General features: G+C 42.5%; 1 protein-coding gene across 3 annotated transcripts in view; it reads left to right on the forward strand.

Moving 5' to 3' along the window:
• The window catches only part of LOC106081748 (intersectin-1), a 43,652-nt gene that overhangs the window by 13,442 nt on the left and 15,131 nt on the right, over window positions 1-15,079 (forward strand). For 2 of the 3 annotated variants that reach the window (XM_013243931.2, XM_013243929.2), the window contains exons 2-9: window positions 1,219-2,007; window positions 2,066-2,490; window positions 2,655-2,928; window positions 3,082-3,229; window positions 3,298-3,558; window positions 9,571-10,175; window positions 14,007-14,301; window positions 14,660-14,956. In XM_013243931.2, the coding sequence (XP_013099385.1) occupies window positions 1,219-2,007; window positions 2,066-2,490; window positions 2,655-2,928; window positions 3,082-3,229; window positions 3,298-3,558; window positions 9,571-10,175; window positions 14,007-14,301; window positions 14,660-14,956 (3,094 nt within the window). The remainder of the gene's footprint in view (window positions 1-1,218; window positions 2,008-2,065; window positions 2,491-2,654; window positions 2,929-3,081; window positions 3,230-3,297; window positions 3,559-9,570; window positions 10,176-14,006; window positions 14,302-14,659; window positions 14,957-15,079) is intronic. The other variant, XM_013243933.2, reaches the window with a different exon arrangement.

Raw genomic sequence — 15,079 nt, forward strand, 5'->3', positions numbered from 1 at the left:
CCATGCAGTCGGAGATCCCACTCAGTCTAACCTTCGCATCCATTATATCCAGAATGGAATTTTGGACGTACTTGTCCTGCCTCATCATGCCGAACTCCCTTATTGGTAAAGTTTTATTGCTTTCCATTGATTAGAGTATGCTTTGCCTTTGGGTAGTAGCACGATCAGGAAAAGGAGCGATTTCTTCTTTGGTTAGGGTAGGATAGGTCCCAAAGGGCTGCATAGCCAACATCGCATCCAGACCTGTCTGCGGTGCGAAGCTCAGCACCGCTGAGACTTCAGCCAGGGTAACATTTTCAGACTACGCTTCTGTAGGCCTCAATTTGGACACACTCACTTCTTTCCAGTTCCATCTTCTTTTGTTACTGATTGGAAAGTTAGCTTCATTAGCACAACGACCCTCCTCCTGTTAGTAGCATGGTTTCATTGGTAAGATTTTATCGCTTTCCATTGAAGCATATCCTAATGCTTAGCCATTGGGTAGTAGTACGATCAGGACAATGAGTGATTTCTCCATTAGCCAGGATAGGATGTGAGCCTATTCTCTCCATAGTTGATTGTCAAGGCATCTTTAAGGTTAGTATTCGGTGCGATGGATATTTGCTAATGTTTCCGCATAGAAAATGTTATCCTCTACTACAAACGGATACAAATTCGAAGGATGGGATTAAAATCCTAGAGCTACGACTGTGGAACACACTGTTACTCGATTTCGCGATACGGTAGGTAATCTACTGGGATTCCATTCCATTAGAGCGCGTATTGCAAATAGCAAATGAAGGCAGGAGTAGAGTTTTATCGGGCGGGCATAGGTGAGATATCGACTTATGAGCATTTTATTGGTCTAAAGACTTGGCCAGGCTCAAAAGAAAAGACCACCATACAGTTATTCATCATTTGGATTTTAAGTGTTTGTAATTCCTATTAGAAAAAAAAAACGTTACGAATCAAAAATTCTTTTTCTGTATCGCCTAGAGAATGTTTCAGAGCCAATAGCTTTAATGAAAATAGGAAGAGCAATGTTCAAAGTGATTCACAAAAACTGACCACAGCTTAAAGAGAAGTTTGATTTATGTTGCTAGAGTATAAAAAAATTTATTTTGCTCATTTTTATTTATCAACAACCAATTGCAATCAGTTCATTCCACTACAAAGATGCCAAACAAATTTAATTTTTAATACATTACTTGTGTTTTTTTTTGTATTTCTTTTTATCAGGGCTTTGGCTGATACGGATTCCGATGGCAAAATGAACATAAACGAGTTCAGCATTGCATGTAAATTAATCAACTTGAAATTACGTGGCATGGAAGTGCCCAAGGGCTTACCACCATCTTTGCTGGCCTCATTGAATACCGGTACAACTCCAACATTGACACCAACGGGCGCCAGCAGTCTCAGTCCCATTGAAGCAACAAAATCCGTCGTTGCAGCCGCCAAGCCAGAAGTGCCAGCGATGCCTAATGTTCCCATGACAGCAGCTGCTGCGGCTACAGCTGCAGCGCCAGCACCACTTGTGCCAATGCCTGGTGCTGTGCCGATAGTGCCAGGTATGGTGCCCGGTACACTTCCTGGAATTGTGCCACAACCTAGTATGGCTCCAGCAGCTATGGTCGGAATACCACCCATGCAACAAATGACTGGCGCAGTTCCTGTGATGCCAGCCGCCATGCAAGCAGGTATGATGCATGGTGGTGTTGCTGGTGTTGCCGGAGTTCCGGCGGTAGCAGGTATGCCAGTGGTAACACAACCGGGTGCCATGCCCGGAATACCACCGGTAGCGGGCATGATGCCTGGCATGGTGGCCGGTGTGGCGCCGAATGTTATGCCTGGTGCAATGCCCGGTGCAATGCCCGGTGTAGTGCCTGGAGTAGTGCCTGCAGCAGTTGCTGCAGCAAAAGTCGTATCGCCTCCAACAGCGGTGGCAGCAGTACCCACACCACCTCACAGCAATCCTCCAAGTCGAAATATGTCTATATCAGAGAGGGCACCTTCTTTAGAATCACCGTAAGTTTAATAGCCATCAAAAATCACCATTCTACTTCATACCCTTATCTATTTGCAGGCAGGGCGAATGGGCGGTTAAGGCTCCAGCCAAACGTAAATACACCCAAGTATTTAATGCCACCGATCGTAATCGCACCGGTTATCTAACTGGCCCACAAGCTCGTGGCATTCTGGTGCAAAGCAAATTGCCTCAAGCCACCTTGGCTCAGATATGGACACTCTCTGATTTAGATACCGATGGTCGCTTGAGTTGTGACGAATTCATATTGGCCATGTTTTTGTGCGATAAGGCCATGAATGGTGAAAAAATACCACCCACCCTACCCGCAGATTGGATACCACCCAGTTATCGTAAGACTAAATCGCGACAAGGCTCAGTTTCGGGCACTGTTTCCAGGCCAGGTTCTCAGCCGGCTTCACGGCATGCATCGGTATCTTCTCAGGGTGCTGGAGAAGCGGATCCTTTGGCTGGTTTACCTCAAAGTAGGTGTTGTCTGGATTTTACAAGACAAAGCCAATAAAAAATTGTCACTGTTTTTTTTCTATAAGAGAGCTGAAAAAATCTATTGACCAAATTTTATTGGTTTTGCCAGTTAGTTGTCCTGAGGGCCCTTAAAAAATAATTTTCGTACTCTTTGCCCTTTTAGCCTCTTTCGAAGACAAACGCAAAGAGAACTTTGATAAAGGCCAAGCAGAACTTGATAGGCGACGTAAGCTGCTGCAAGATCAGCAACGTAAGGAAAAGGAGGAGCGGGAACGCAAAGAACGTGAGGAGGCCGAAAAACGCGAAAAGGCTCGTTTGGAAGCAGAGCGTAAACAACAGGAAGAGCTAGAAAGACAATTGCAGAAACAACGTGAACTGGAGCAAGAGAAAGAAGAACAACGAAAACGTGAACTAGAAGCCAAAGAAGCAGCCAGAAAGTAAGTAAACCCAAACAAGAAAAAAATTAAAATTGGTGAGGTTCATTCACTTGAGTCAAATTGTAGTGTTGGCCAACTAACCTTGCCTAGTATTGCATTGCATCCCGATACTTTACTTACATAAATTTTCTTTTTATAAATGCCATCCAACAGAGAACTTGAGAAGCAACGTCTACTGGAGTGGGAACAGGCACGCATTGCTGAGCTAAACTCACAAAAACAGCGTGAACAGGAGCGTGTGCTCAAGCAGAAAGCCCATAATACTCAGTTGAATGTGGAGTTGAGCACATTAAACGAAAAGGTTTTTCTCATACTCTCTAAGTCATCTGGTGTTCAATTTAATTTATTCTCTCTTATTTGCTATTCCAGATAAAAGATCTTTCGCAAAAGATTTGCGAAACACGAGCCGGTGTCACCAATGTCAAGTCAGTAATTGATGGCATGCGTTCTCAGCGAGACACTTCTATGTCCGATATGTCACAACTTAAGGCCCGAATTAAAGAACAAAATGCAAAACTGCTACAACTAACACAGGAGCGAGCCAAGTGGGATGCTAAAGCCAAGGCGGCAGCTGCTGCAGGTGATGCTGGCCAACAAGAACAATTAACGGCAGCTTTTGCCAATAAACAAGTAAGTCCATAATAGATAAGCATGAGGCACTAACGTTGTTGTAATCATCCCCAAAGTTGTCTAGTCTTCCGTCACTCATAACATATGATGTTATCTGGCCTCTAGCTAATTGAGCCCCACGCTGAAACCTAAGATCTTTTTGTCATTCATATGCACTCAGAGTTTCTAGAGTCTAAGTAGGGAAATCTGGTAGCCATCCTTTAACTCGTTTTGCAAGTCTCTGACATTTACACAGTGTCCTTTCAAAATGTCCACCCGCATTTGTCCCTTTGGAAACCGCCGCCAGATAGCTCTAGTTGCCCTGCATTTCGATTAACCATTTGCTCAATTCCCCTGTAGACATGTGGTTGTTAATAGCCACAGATTTGCGGATGGTGAGCAGTTCTGGGCCAGGAATGACTGGATCCGATCACTGTATCTACCTTACTCCAAAACTCAATGCTGGAGTTATTTGGAAAATAATAAGTTCTCATGGCATCTATCGCTGAGGAAAATTCGTTAGTCTTTTCGTGCTCGACGACATCTCGCTGTACCCTGGCAATCAGCACAATCTTATAATTCCTTCCTTAAGCCGAGGAGGAAAGCGTGGGTGTTGTAAGAGTATAAAACAAATTTGCTCATGAATATTAAGGAACAGGAGCAAACTTCTCACATATCAATTAGTGCTGTCCGATTTCAGTTTAAGCTGTCCGATTTCAGTTTAATCTGTCCGATTTCAGTTTAAGGGTCCTCCTTTTTATAGCCGAATCCGAACGGCGTGACGCAGTGGGAGAAATGGTAGAGTACCTAACAAATGTCGCCAGCATTAGGAGGGTACATCAGGGGTTGTAACAGTATCTAACCGACATCGGTGGGTATTGCCTCTAGCAGCGATACGTAACCTAATACATGTAGATAATATGTTGTTGTGGCTGTAGCCACACTCCATGTAGAGGTAGCGATCCTCGTCAAGCTCCTGTAGGTGAGCAAGCTCGTGCCGGTCCAAAGGACCGATTGCCGCGGGAACAGGGTGGCCATTGGTTATTCAAAGGCGCCAATAACTCGTCTTGTTGTATCGATAGGCACTCAGTATTTGTGCAAGAGCCGATGCCGCCCGGCCTCTCACTGGGACTCTCCACTCGATACCGTTGATTGTCTGCGACTGCCGTTGCAGCTACTCTGTATGGAGCATTCCACTATCCGTAACCTGTGGACGCGCCCGGTAGCTCGCAGCTAAGCTTCTCATGACAGCAAAGAACACCACACAGATCGGACCTCAATGTTCCAGTCTGCGTGGTGCTCACAACTATCCCGTGCTGGGACTCTGCATGGTAGTAGCAACCAGCTAAGATTCAAATGATAGCGATTAAAACACCACACAAATCTGAACTCAGAGTTCCAGTCTGCGCGGTGCTCATAGTTATCCCATGCCGGGTCGGGTGGTTGCCGCGGGTGACGTCATCATTTTGGTGAGGTTGCCGCTTTAGCTCTATTATTATGGACCTCGTTCAGGGGCGTTAAGGAAGCAGTGTGGATTGGCGAAGTTTTATGGATTGGTCAATGGCCTGACTTAAACCCCGAAATGACTGAAGCGGTAATTTTCAACAGCAGGTGAAAGTTTGGTGTTTCTCAGGAGATCGGTTTTGGATGGGTAAGAGCTGCCTCTTTGTCCGGATGCCAAGCACCTGGGCGTGATTATGAACGAGAAAATGTACTGGAGACGGACGAGAAAAGTGTCAGAGGGGAACTGGATGAGATCTCCCACCTCAACATTTCAGACCTCAAGCTCTTTCTGAACAGAAAGTACAAAATGGTACCAATTTTGATACCAAAACGTACGAGTTTAAAATAGATCATTTAGTCATCCATCATCCAAATTTCAGACCTCAAGCTCCATCTAAACAGAAAGTACAAAATGGTACCAATTTTGTTACTAAAATGTTTGAGTTAAAAAAAATTTATTTAGTCGCCATTATACATTTCTAAGTTTTACCCGCATGCTAAAAGTCAACCTCAAGCTCCATCTGAACAGAAAGTACCACATGGTACCAATGTTTGTACCAAAATGTAAAAATTTTGAATAGATCATTTAGTCACCCATCATATATTTCCTAGTTGTACTTACATCTGTTAATAATGTACCAAATGGTACCAATTGGAACTAAACGTACGTTTTCTCCCGTAAACAGTATTATTTTTCCACTATTTCTTTTCACCCTCATCCTTTTAAGTCAAATTTAAAAATTCTATCTCTATCCATCCGCCCTGTACAATGTTCACCTATTTCCTAACTTATTGGTACTTTTTTAGTACCTAAATTTAAAAATTTTCAAAAACTCGTATAGTCACCCAACTTAGATTGCCATAGTGTACGTAAGTTTCAGAATTCAGAGCTCTAGTTCAATTTTCAAAGAAAGTACCGAATAGTACCAATTGCGGTACTAAACGTAATATTTCTCCCACTTCCGGTACGATATCCCAAAATTATTTTACGAAACCATATTTTTTCGAGACGCTCTTTAATTTGAGCCCAAGAACACAATTCTAGCCCTTTCCATTCGCGCTGGGAAAATTTTTACCATTTCGTACTTTTAGTACTTTTTAGTACGAATATCACCAAATCCAGCCTTATCCCGAGTCTATGACCCAAGATCAACATTCGTGCAAAAATTCATGATTATAGCTTTAGCCGTTTGGGCTCAGTCAGACAGCCAGTATGCAATCAGTCAGTCACGCAACTCTTTTATGTATAAATGACTCAAAGACGAACCCTTAAAAAAAAATAGGGAACGGTTGTCTTCTTTTTTAAAACTTCCGCCAAGTCCGCCAAAAATTTGGAACTTCTTGGAGCCGTAAAAGATAGACCCGTGGATAGGTTTACAGATCGGCTCAGAAACTCTTTCTGTTGTTGTTGTTCTAGCAGTGTGTTATACACTGAGGCGGCAGTCCTTGCCGATGAAAGATTCCATCGGGCCAATCCTGTACGTAAAACCGGTTGCCATGGGATTGAAACTCTTTCTGATTCGATTAAGTCATGTCCGCCTGATTATCTGTCCATGTTGATTTGCGTAAAAAGTATAGATCGCAATTTTCATCCGATGGTCTTCAAATTTGGCGCAGGCTTTTTTTTTGACCTAGAGATGAAGACTATTTATATTGGAAAAACCCGGTTGAAAACCCGGTATATATGTAGACTCATATATATGTTCATCCGATTTGGTGTAATAATGCAATAAAATGGTAATTTGCTAACCCATTATTTGGCAAGACGGATGTCGCTTTCGACATTTCGGGTGAGTTTCATAGAAATCGGTTGAGAGTTAGATATATCAGCCGTATATCTGTGTCGCTGTATTTTCACTTCTAGAGCCTTTGCAAGCGCATTTATAACAGACCTTCTCATGAACCGATTTTGCACAACGATTTTCTTTACGACTACAATAATACGTCCGGATTTTGGTCGAAATCAGTTCAGATTATGATAAAGTTCTCATATGTATTCTTGAGATTTGGACTAATATATCAATAATTTGGTTGTTGTTGTTGTAGCAGTGTGTTGTACACTGAGGCGGCAGCCCTTGCCGATGAAGGACTTCATCGGGTTAATCCGGTACGTACAACCGGCTGCCATGGGATTGATCAATAATTTGGTATCGCTCCTTTATGAAATTTGGCACGAGGGATTCTCTTATGACTCTTCCGACTTCTGGTGAATTTCATATCAATCGGTTCAGATTTAGATATAGCTCCCATATAAATGTATAGAGGCCCACGTAGCGCAGAGGTTAGCATGTCCGCCTATGACGCTGAACGCCTAAGTTCGAATCCTGGCGGGACCATAAAAAAAAATGTCAGCGGTGGTTTTCGCCCTCTAATGCTGGCGATATTTGTGAAGTATTATGGCATGTAAAAACTTCTCTCCCTATGGCATGTAAAACCTTCTCTCCAAAGAGGTGTCGCACTGCGGTACGCCGTTCGGACTCGGCTATAAAAATGAGGCCCCTTATCATTGAGCTTAAACTTGAATCGGACTGCACTCATGGATATATGAGAGACGTTTGGCCCTGTTCCTAAGTGCAATGTTCATGGGCAAAATTTGCAATTCATGTGTTTTCCGATTTTCGCTTTGAGGGCCTTTATAAGCGCATTTATCAACCTATCTTCTAAAAATTGTGTACAGCGTTTTCCTCTATGACAATATGAGCCGATTTTGCTCGGAATTCTCCAATTGAAATTTAATAAATTTAAATTTCGGCAACTAAGTCTGCATACCCACTGTCATGTAGGGTATTATCACATTGGGTAAGCAGGCTGACTTAAGCCCGTCCTTGTTTTTTTTTTGCAATAAGTCAATTGTAGCCCTCCCCCCATTTTGTAACTCCTTGTTACTTTTTTGCACCCTAATGCAACCATTTTGTTCGTTTATGGTGTCTTTTTGTTCCTTCACGGTATTATTTTACATTTATGGTATCATTTTGTACCTAGGATGGTTCCTGGTACCATTTCATATCGTCGTGCTACTGTTTTTCTGCCTTATTGGTAGTGTTTTTACCCTTGCTCCTCTGAATTAAAAAAATCTTATATATAAAAATCAATTTGGGTTTGATTGGGGGTTTGTTTGTGTGTTCCCTATAGACTCAGAAACTACTGAACCGATGGTGTATAATGATCCCGTGGCGAAAATAGGTTATCACATTTTTTGATATCTGAAGGGGGAGCGGATCCTCCCCCTTACACTAATTTTCAGAAACGCCAGATCTCGAAGATGAGTGGTGCGATTTAAGCGAAATTTGGTGTGCTTTCTTATAGTAACCTACAAACAAAAATTTGGTATTCAAATTTCAGATGGGGTACCCTGGGGAGGGGCGCCCCACCCCAAAATCTACCAAATATATTAAATGAAAGGTATTTAAGATTAGGAAACGTATCTGATATCCAATTGTCAGGCCAAGTGTTTAGGGGACCAGCGCAACCCCCAAAACACCCCTCACACATCGGACATATTTACCGACCATGGTAATGTGGGACTAAAACGAAAGCTATTTGCGAGTAAAATACGAATCTGATATCCAAATTTGGGACAAAGTTTCTAGGGGTCAACCCCTTTCTCAAAACACCCCCCAAACAGGACTTATTTCTCCATGGCAATATGGGGCTTAAATAAAAGGTATTTGAGTATAAAATACGAATCGGATAACCAGATGTGGGGCCAAATGTTTGGGGGGCCGCCCATCCCCGAGAACATACCCTAAAGAAGACAAATTTACGACCATAGCAATATGGGGCTCAAATGAAAGGTATTTGGAAGTAAAGCACGAAACTGATATCAATGTTCGGGAAAAGTGCCTATGGGGCCACCCCACCCCAATAACACCACCCAAATAGGAAGTATTTGCTGACCATTGCAATATGAGGCTCAAATAAGAGGAATTTTAATGTAGAACACGAATCTGATATATATTTTCAAAGCCAAATCACTGAGTGGCCGCCCCATCCCCCAAAACACCCCCAAACCGGTCATGTTTGCCGGCTGAGGAGAAATGGAACTAAAATGAAGGGTATTTGGGAGTAGACCATGAATATGGCATCAACATTCGGGACTAACTGTGTAGGGGACCCACCACCATAACAACCCCCAAGTAGGACGTATTTGCTCACCAGTACAATTTGGGTCTTGAAGACAGCGGAGCTCGATATTCATAGTTTTTAGGGTCCATACCCCAAACCGGACATATTTGCTGGCCTTTTCAATAAGGGGTTTAAATGAATGGTATTTGAGATTAGAAAACGAATTTGATATCCAATTTTGAGGCCAATGGCAATATGGGGTTCAAATATATGAGAATAGGGCACGTTGTTGATATATTTTTAGGGCTTAGTGTTTGGGGAAAATTTTGTTCCATATAAATTAAAAGAAAGCGCAGCGGAGCGGCCCCGGTCCAGCTAGTAACATATACAAACGACTTATTTATTTTATGAATATTTTCTTTTGGATTTCCTCTTCATGGTTCCTCTATTTGTTTTTGTTTACAGCTCATTATCAAACAACTAAAAGACAAAGTGGAGAATATAAGATCAGAAATGGAATCAAAGAAGGAAGATATCAACTCACACGATTTACAAGTGACCGAAGTTAAAGGCGAACTATCTGATCTTATAAACAAATGTGAAGAACTCTATGCGGATTATGACAAACAACGCACTCAAATTTTGGAAATGAAATACAACAAGAAGAACGAAAATGTCACAGCAACCTCAGCATGGGATACCGGTTCGGCTTGGGGTGCTACAACTACTTCCAGCATCGATCAATATGGCATTACGAATGATAATAGCACTGCACAGACTATGGAAAATGCCGTCGATACAAGTGGCCCAGCACCTGAGGGTTTCGTTAAATACAAAGCTGTCTATGAGTTTTCAGCACGAAATGCCGATGAAATATCCTTTGTTCCTGGTGACATAATATTTGTGCCATTGGAACAAAATGCTGAACCTGGTTGGTTGGCGGGTGAGATAAATGGCCATACGGGTTGGTTCCCCGAGACCTATGTGGAAAAACTGGAAGAAGAACCGGCGGCGGCAGAGAGCTATACCAGCGCGCAAGATACATTCAATGATAATAGTCAGCAATATAGGTAAGTTGTTTGTTCTATAACAAAAGAAGTTCTATTAAAATGTGGCTTTTGAGGAAAATTTAAAATACATTTTTCATGGAAATTTTTACCTTGAAAAGATTTTAAGGACATTTTGTTGTGTGACAAAAAATTTCATTGAAATTTAGTCTTTAAAGGAAAAAACTTGAGAAAAAAATTTGTCTTTATAGAAAATTTCATTGATGTCTTTAGAGGAAATTTTTTGGAAATTTTGTCTTTAGAGAAAATTGTATGGAAATTTTGTCTTATTTCATGGAAATTGGAAAAATTTTATAGAAATTTTGTCTTTAGAGAAAATTTCATGAACATTTTTTCTTTAGAGAAAATTTTATAGAAATTTTGTCTTTATGGAAATCTTAGGGTACGTTAGGTAAGAGTGACAGTCCTTTACAGGCTCACCTAGACAATTTTTAAGCCCATTGTGATACCACAGTAGCGACAGACCAAGGCTTTTGGCGGTAATCGAACCCATGACCCCTGCATTGGTAATTCAAGCACGCTACCAACTCGGCCAAAATTTATTGAAATATTGTCTTGTGAGAGAAGTTTTCATTGAAATTTTTCCTTGTGAGAGAAATTTACGGCCGATACGGTATAACTATGAGCACCACACAGGCTGGAACTTTGAGCTCCGACTTGTGTGGTGCCAATCGTTATCATGGGAAGCTTAGCGGATGGTGGAAAGCTCCGTTTTTATGCGGAGTAGCTGCAAATGCAGCCGCGGCCAGTCAGCGATTTTCGAGAGGAGAGTCTCAGTGTGGAGTCAGGTGGCACTGGCTCTTAATTAAATACTAAGTGTAAATGATACTCGAGATGACAAGGCGAGTTATTGGCGCCTTCAAATAACCAATGGCCAACATCAGCGTCTGTTCCCAGGTGGTTAGGGGCGGCTGGCGGCGAGCGTCGGATCTTAGAGCAAGCGGCTCGCCACAACGAGGGATACGTGTGCAATCCCACAAAACCCATGCGGTTGGGGCGCTGGGCCAATAACCCGCCCCCGGAAAACTGAGAAATACTATGAGAAACAAAGGAATAGTAAAAACGGACCCCCTCAACGTTGACGACCCACGCAAACGAAAAAAGGACCATGATTTGCGGATCTGCATCTGGAATGTCCGCACTCTTTATAGAGAAGATGCAGTATACGCGCTGGCGGATGTATTAGAGAAGTACAAGGCAGATATAACCGCCTTACAGGAAGTGCGATGGACTGGGAATGGCGTCACTACAACACCAAACGGTGACGAACTATACTATAGCTGCCATAACACGAGGCATGAATTTGCCTTGTCTCCAGCTTTACTCCGGTGGATGAGAGGCTAGCCACAATCTGAATAAAAGCCAAAGTCTTCAACATCAGCCTTATTTGTGCCCATGCGCCGACGGAAGACAAAGACGAGCAGACCAAGGATATTTTCTACGAGCGCCTAGAGAGAGCATATGACCGCTGCCCCGCCCATGATATTAAAATCGTTTTAGGAGATTTTAATGTGAAAATAGGGAAGGAAGACATTTTTGGTCCAACAGTCGGAAAGTTTAGCCTCCACGAGATAACGTCCAGTAATGGGTTGTCGTGGCAAAAAACATGGTAGTTAGTAGCACCAGATTTCAACATAAAAATATTCACAAAGCCACATGGCTGTCACCCGATCAAAACACGAGATACCAAATTGACCACGTTGTGATAGATGGAAGGCATTCATCCAGCGTGTTAGATGTACGATCGATCCGTGGAGCGAATATAGATTCGTATCATTACCTCGTTGCAGGTTCGCACCCGTTTGAACATGGCGAGGAAAGTAAGATCTGACACTGTACGGAAGCTGGACATTGGAAAGCTGCAAACAAAACAAATGGCAGCGGCATACTCCACTCGACTGACCCAACTGCTTGATGAAAGCACTCCTTGTTCCGATGATATAATGGCGCAGTGGCAAACTATTGCCCACTCCATGGGAAATGCCCCGAAATCCGTACTTGGGTACAGGAAGCCTCCTCCAAGAAACCCTTGGTACGACCAAGAGTGTCGAGATGCTACGGAAGCCAAGAATGCGGCATACAGAGCAACCCTACAATCAGTAGCAACGCGCCAGATGAAGGCAAGGTATCGGGAGAAAAGGAGAGAGGAGAAACGTCTATTCCGCAGAAAGAAAAAGGAAATGGAAAGACGTGAGTGTGAGCGAATTGAGATGTACCTAAAGTTAATGGGATAATTGGGCCCTATAAATGCGTCTTTAGACCTGGTTTATCCACCCTAGACCAGATATTCACACTGTGCCAAATCCTGGAAAAGACCCGAGAAAGACAAATCAATACCTACCATCTCTTCGTTGACTACAAAGCCGCCTTCGATACTCCTTTACGTTCAAAGGTATTTCAAGCCATGTCTGAGTTTGGTATCCCTGCAAAATTAATAAGGCTCTGCAGGATGACACTTGCTGATATACGTTCCTCAGTAAGAATAGGAAAGAATCTCTCCAAACCATTTAATACCAAACGAGGTTTCAGACAAGGAGGCAGTCTATCGAGTGATCTCTTTAACATCCTGCTGGAGAAGATTAGACGAGATGCAGATGTGAATAGATATGGCACACTAATCACAAGAGAACACATGCTACTCGCCTATGCCGACGACATCGATATCATAGGTCGGTCACCGGAAGTAGTAACTGCAGCCTTTGAAAGAATCGAAAAAGAGTCAGTGAAAATGGGTCTGGCAGTAAATGGAAATAAGACGAAATGGATGGTTTCAACTCCCAAAAAGTCTTGCACAACCGAGCAGTTAAAGAAAATGGAGAAAGTTGGGAACCACAACTTTGAGACAGTCAGTAACTTTATCTACCTCGGCACCGCCGTAACCGAAACGAATGACACCAGTTTTGAGATAAAGCGAAGAATAATACTGGCAAACAGATGCTACTTTGGACTAACTAAGCAGTTAAGAAAAAAGGCCATCTCTCGACAGACGAAGATTACACTATACAAGACACTGATACTACCCGTGTTGTTATATGGTTCTGAGGCATGGGTACTTGTGAAAGCAGATGAAGCTGTGCTTGGAGTATTTGAGAGAAAGATTCTTCGTAAAATATATGGACCAGTTTGCGTTAATGGAGAATATAGACGACGTATGAACCACGAGGTGTATGAGCTGTATGACGACGAAGCATAGTTACACGCATCAAAATACAACGGCTGAGTTGGCTAGGTCATGTTGTCAGAAGGGAAGAAGAAGCTCCAGCAAAGAAGTCTTTTGAAGGCACACACGGTGGTACACGCAAACCGGGAAGATCAAAAGCCCGATGGAAAGATCAAATTGTGGGAGACACCTCGAAACTTGGTGTCAGAGATTTAAAAATGAGCGCAGAAGATCGAGGCGCTTGGAACGCCATTCTACTTTCGGCTAGTGGAACAAATATTCTGTCATAGCCAATTAAAGTAAAGCAAGAGTTGGACATGGCTCCTTGCCATCCAATCGGCCCCTTCTAGATTGGGCCTTCTTCACAAGTACCGTTTTGGCAGATCTGTCGATTTTAGATCCTAAACCCACAAAAGTCGTTTTATTACCCGATTTTGCTGAAATTTTTAACTGTGACATGTATTAGGTTTTGCAACACTTTAACCAAATTTGATGCAGATTGGCCTATATTTTGATAGGATATAGTAGATAATTACAATTAAGTGTATATGACAAATATGGCGGTGGTATCCATAGTGATGGGTTTCCAAAGTTCGGCACGTCCAAACTTAGTCTTTTACTTGCTTTCTTTCAAAAAAATAATATATAATATTTTTTTTTTGGTTTTTATGCAGCACCACTACTACTACCACAGACTCCACAGCTGCTGCCCCCACAGATGCCTATAATGGTGATGTCGAATATTACATAGCTGCTTATCCTTATGAATCTGCTGAAGCGGGCGATTTAACTTTTGGCGCCGGCGAAATGGTGATGGTGATAAAGAAGGAGGGCGATTGGTGGACGGGTACAATAGGAAATCGCACTGGCATGTTCCCCTCGAATTATGTACAAAAGGCCGATGTAGGTGGTACAGCGACAACGACGATTACAGACGCTGCGGAGGAACAATTTGATGATACCTATAAGGTAAGTGAATGAGAATGACTAACTGAATTCAAACGGCAGCAATTGAAGCACAATGACGAGCGTGCGCACCCCTAGCTTAACAATTGTAAATGGCATGACTAACAAACAAACAAACAAACCAACAAACAATTCACCATAGTAATGTTAAGATCTTGCGACAAAGAATTATATTCGGAAGAGCAAAGCACACAACACGATTTTATTCTATATAAATATTATGTATGTAGTTTAAGATGAAATCATTCGATTCATTAGTCGAGAACCAATCCCCCGTTTTAATTGTAAAAACCACAAAATTTTTGTGTGTTTTTTCTTTCTCTCTCTCTCTCTCTCTTTCTCTCATTTACCCATTTTGCAGGATAATACATATAACGGAAATGCTCATCATGAGCAGATAACAGAAAATGCTACGACCGATTTGTCAGAGTCAATGCCCGCTGCCGAAACGCAATTAACCAATGATATGCCCCCCGCCTCTAATGATAGCGTTAAGACTCATGATGATGCGGCCGCGGTAGCCGATGAGACACGTACAAATGAGGAATTGGATACGGAAGTCTCGCAAATAAATACGCAATCTAACAATAAGACACAGTCTAGTGAACCTGCTGAATCGTATAGTCGTCCCATGTCACGTACTTCTTCCATGACTCCAGTAATTAAAATTGAATTATTACTACTCTCCTCTATCACACTCTCTCACACTCTCTCACACTCTCTCACACTCTCTCACACTCTCTCACACTCTACTACACTCTACTCTATCTATGTCTGTCTG

The sequence above is a fragment of the Stomoxys calcitrans genome, chromosome 3 (assembly GCF_963082655.1).
Source record: "Stomoxys calcitrans chromosome 3, idStoCalc2.1, whole genome shotgun sequence".
Taxonomy (NCBI): Eukaryota; Metazoa; Arthropoda; class Insecta; order Diptera; family Muscidae; genus Stomoxys; species Stomoxys calcitrans.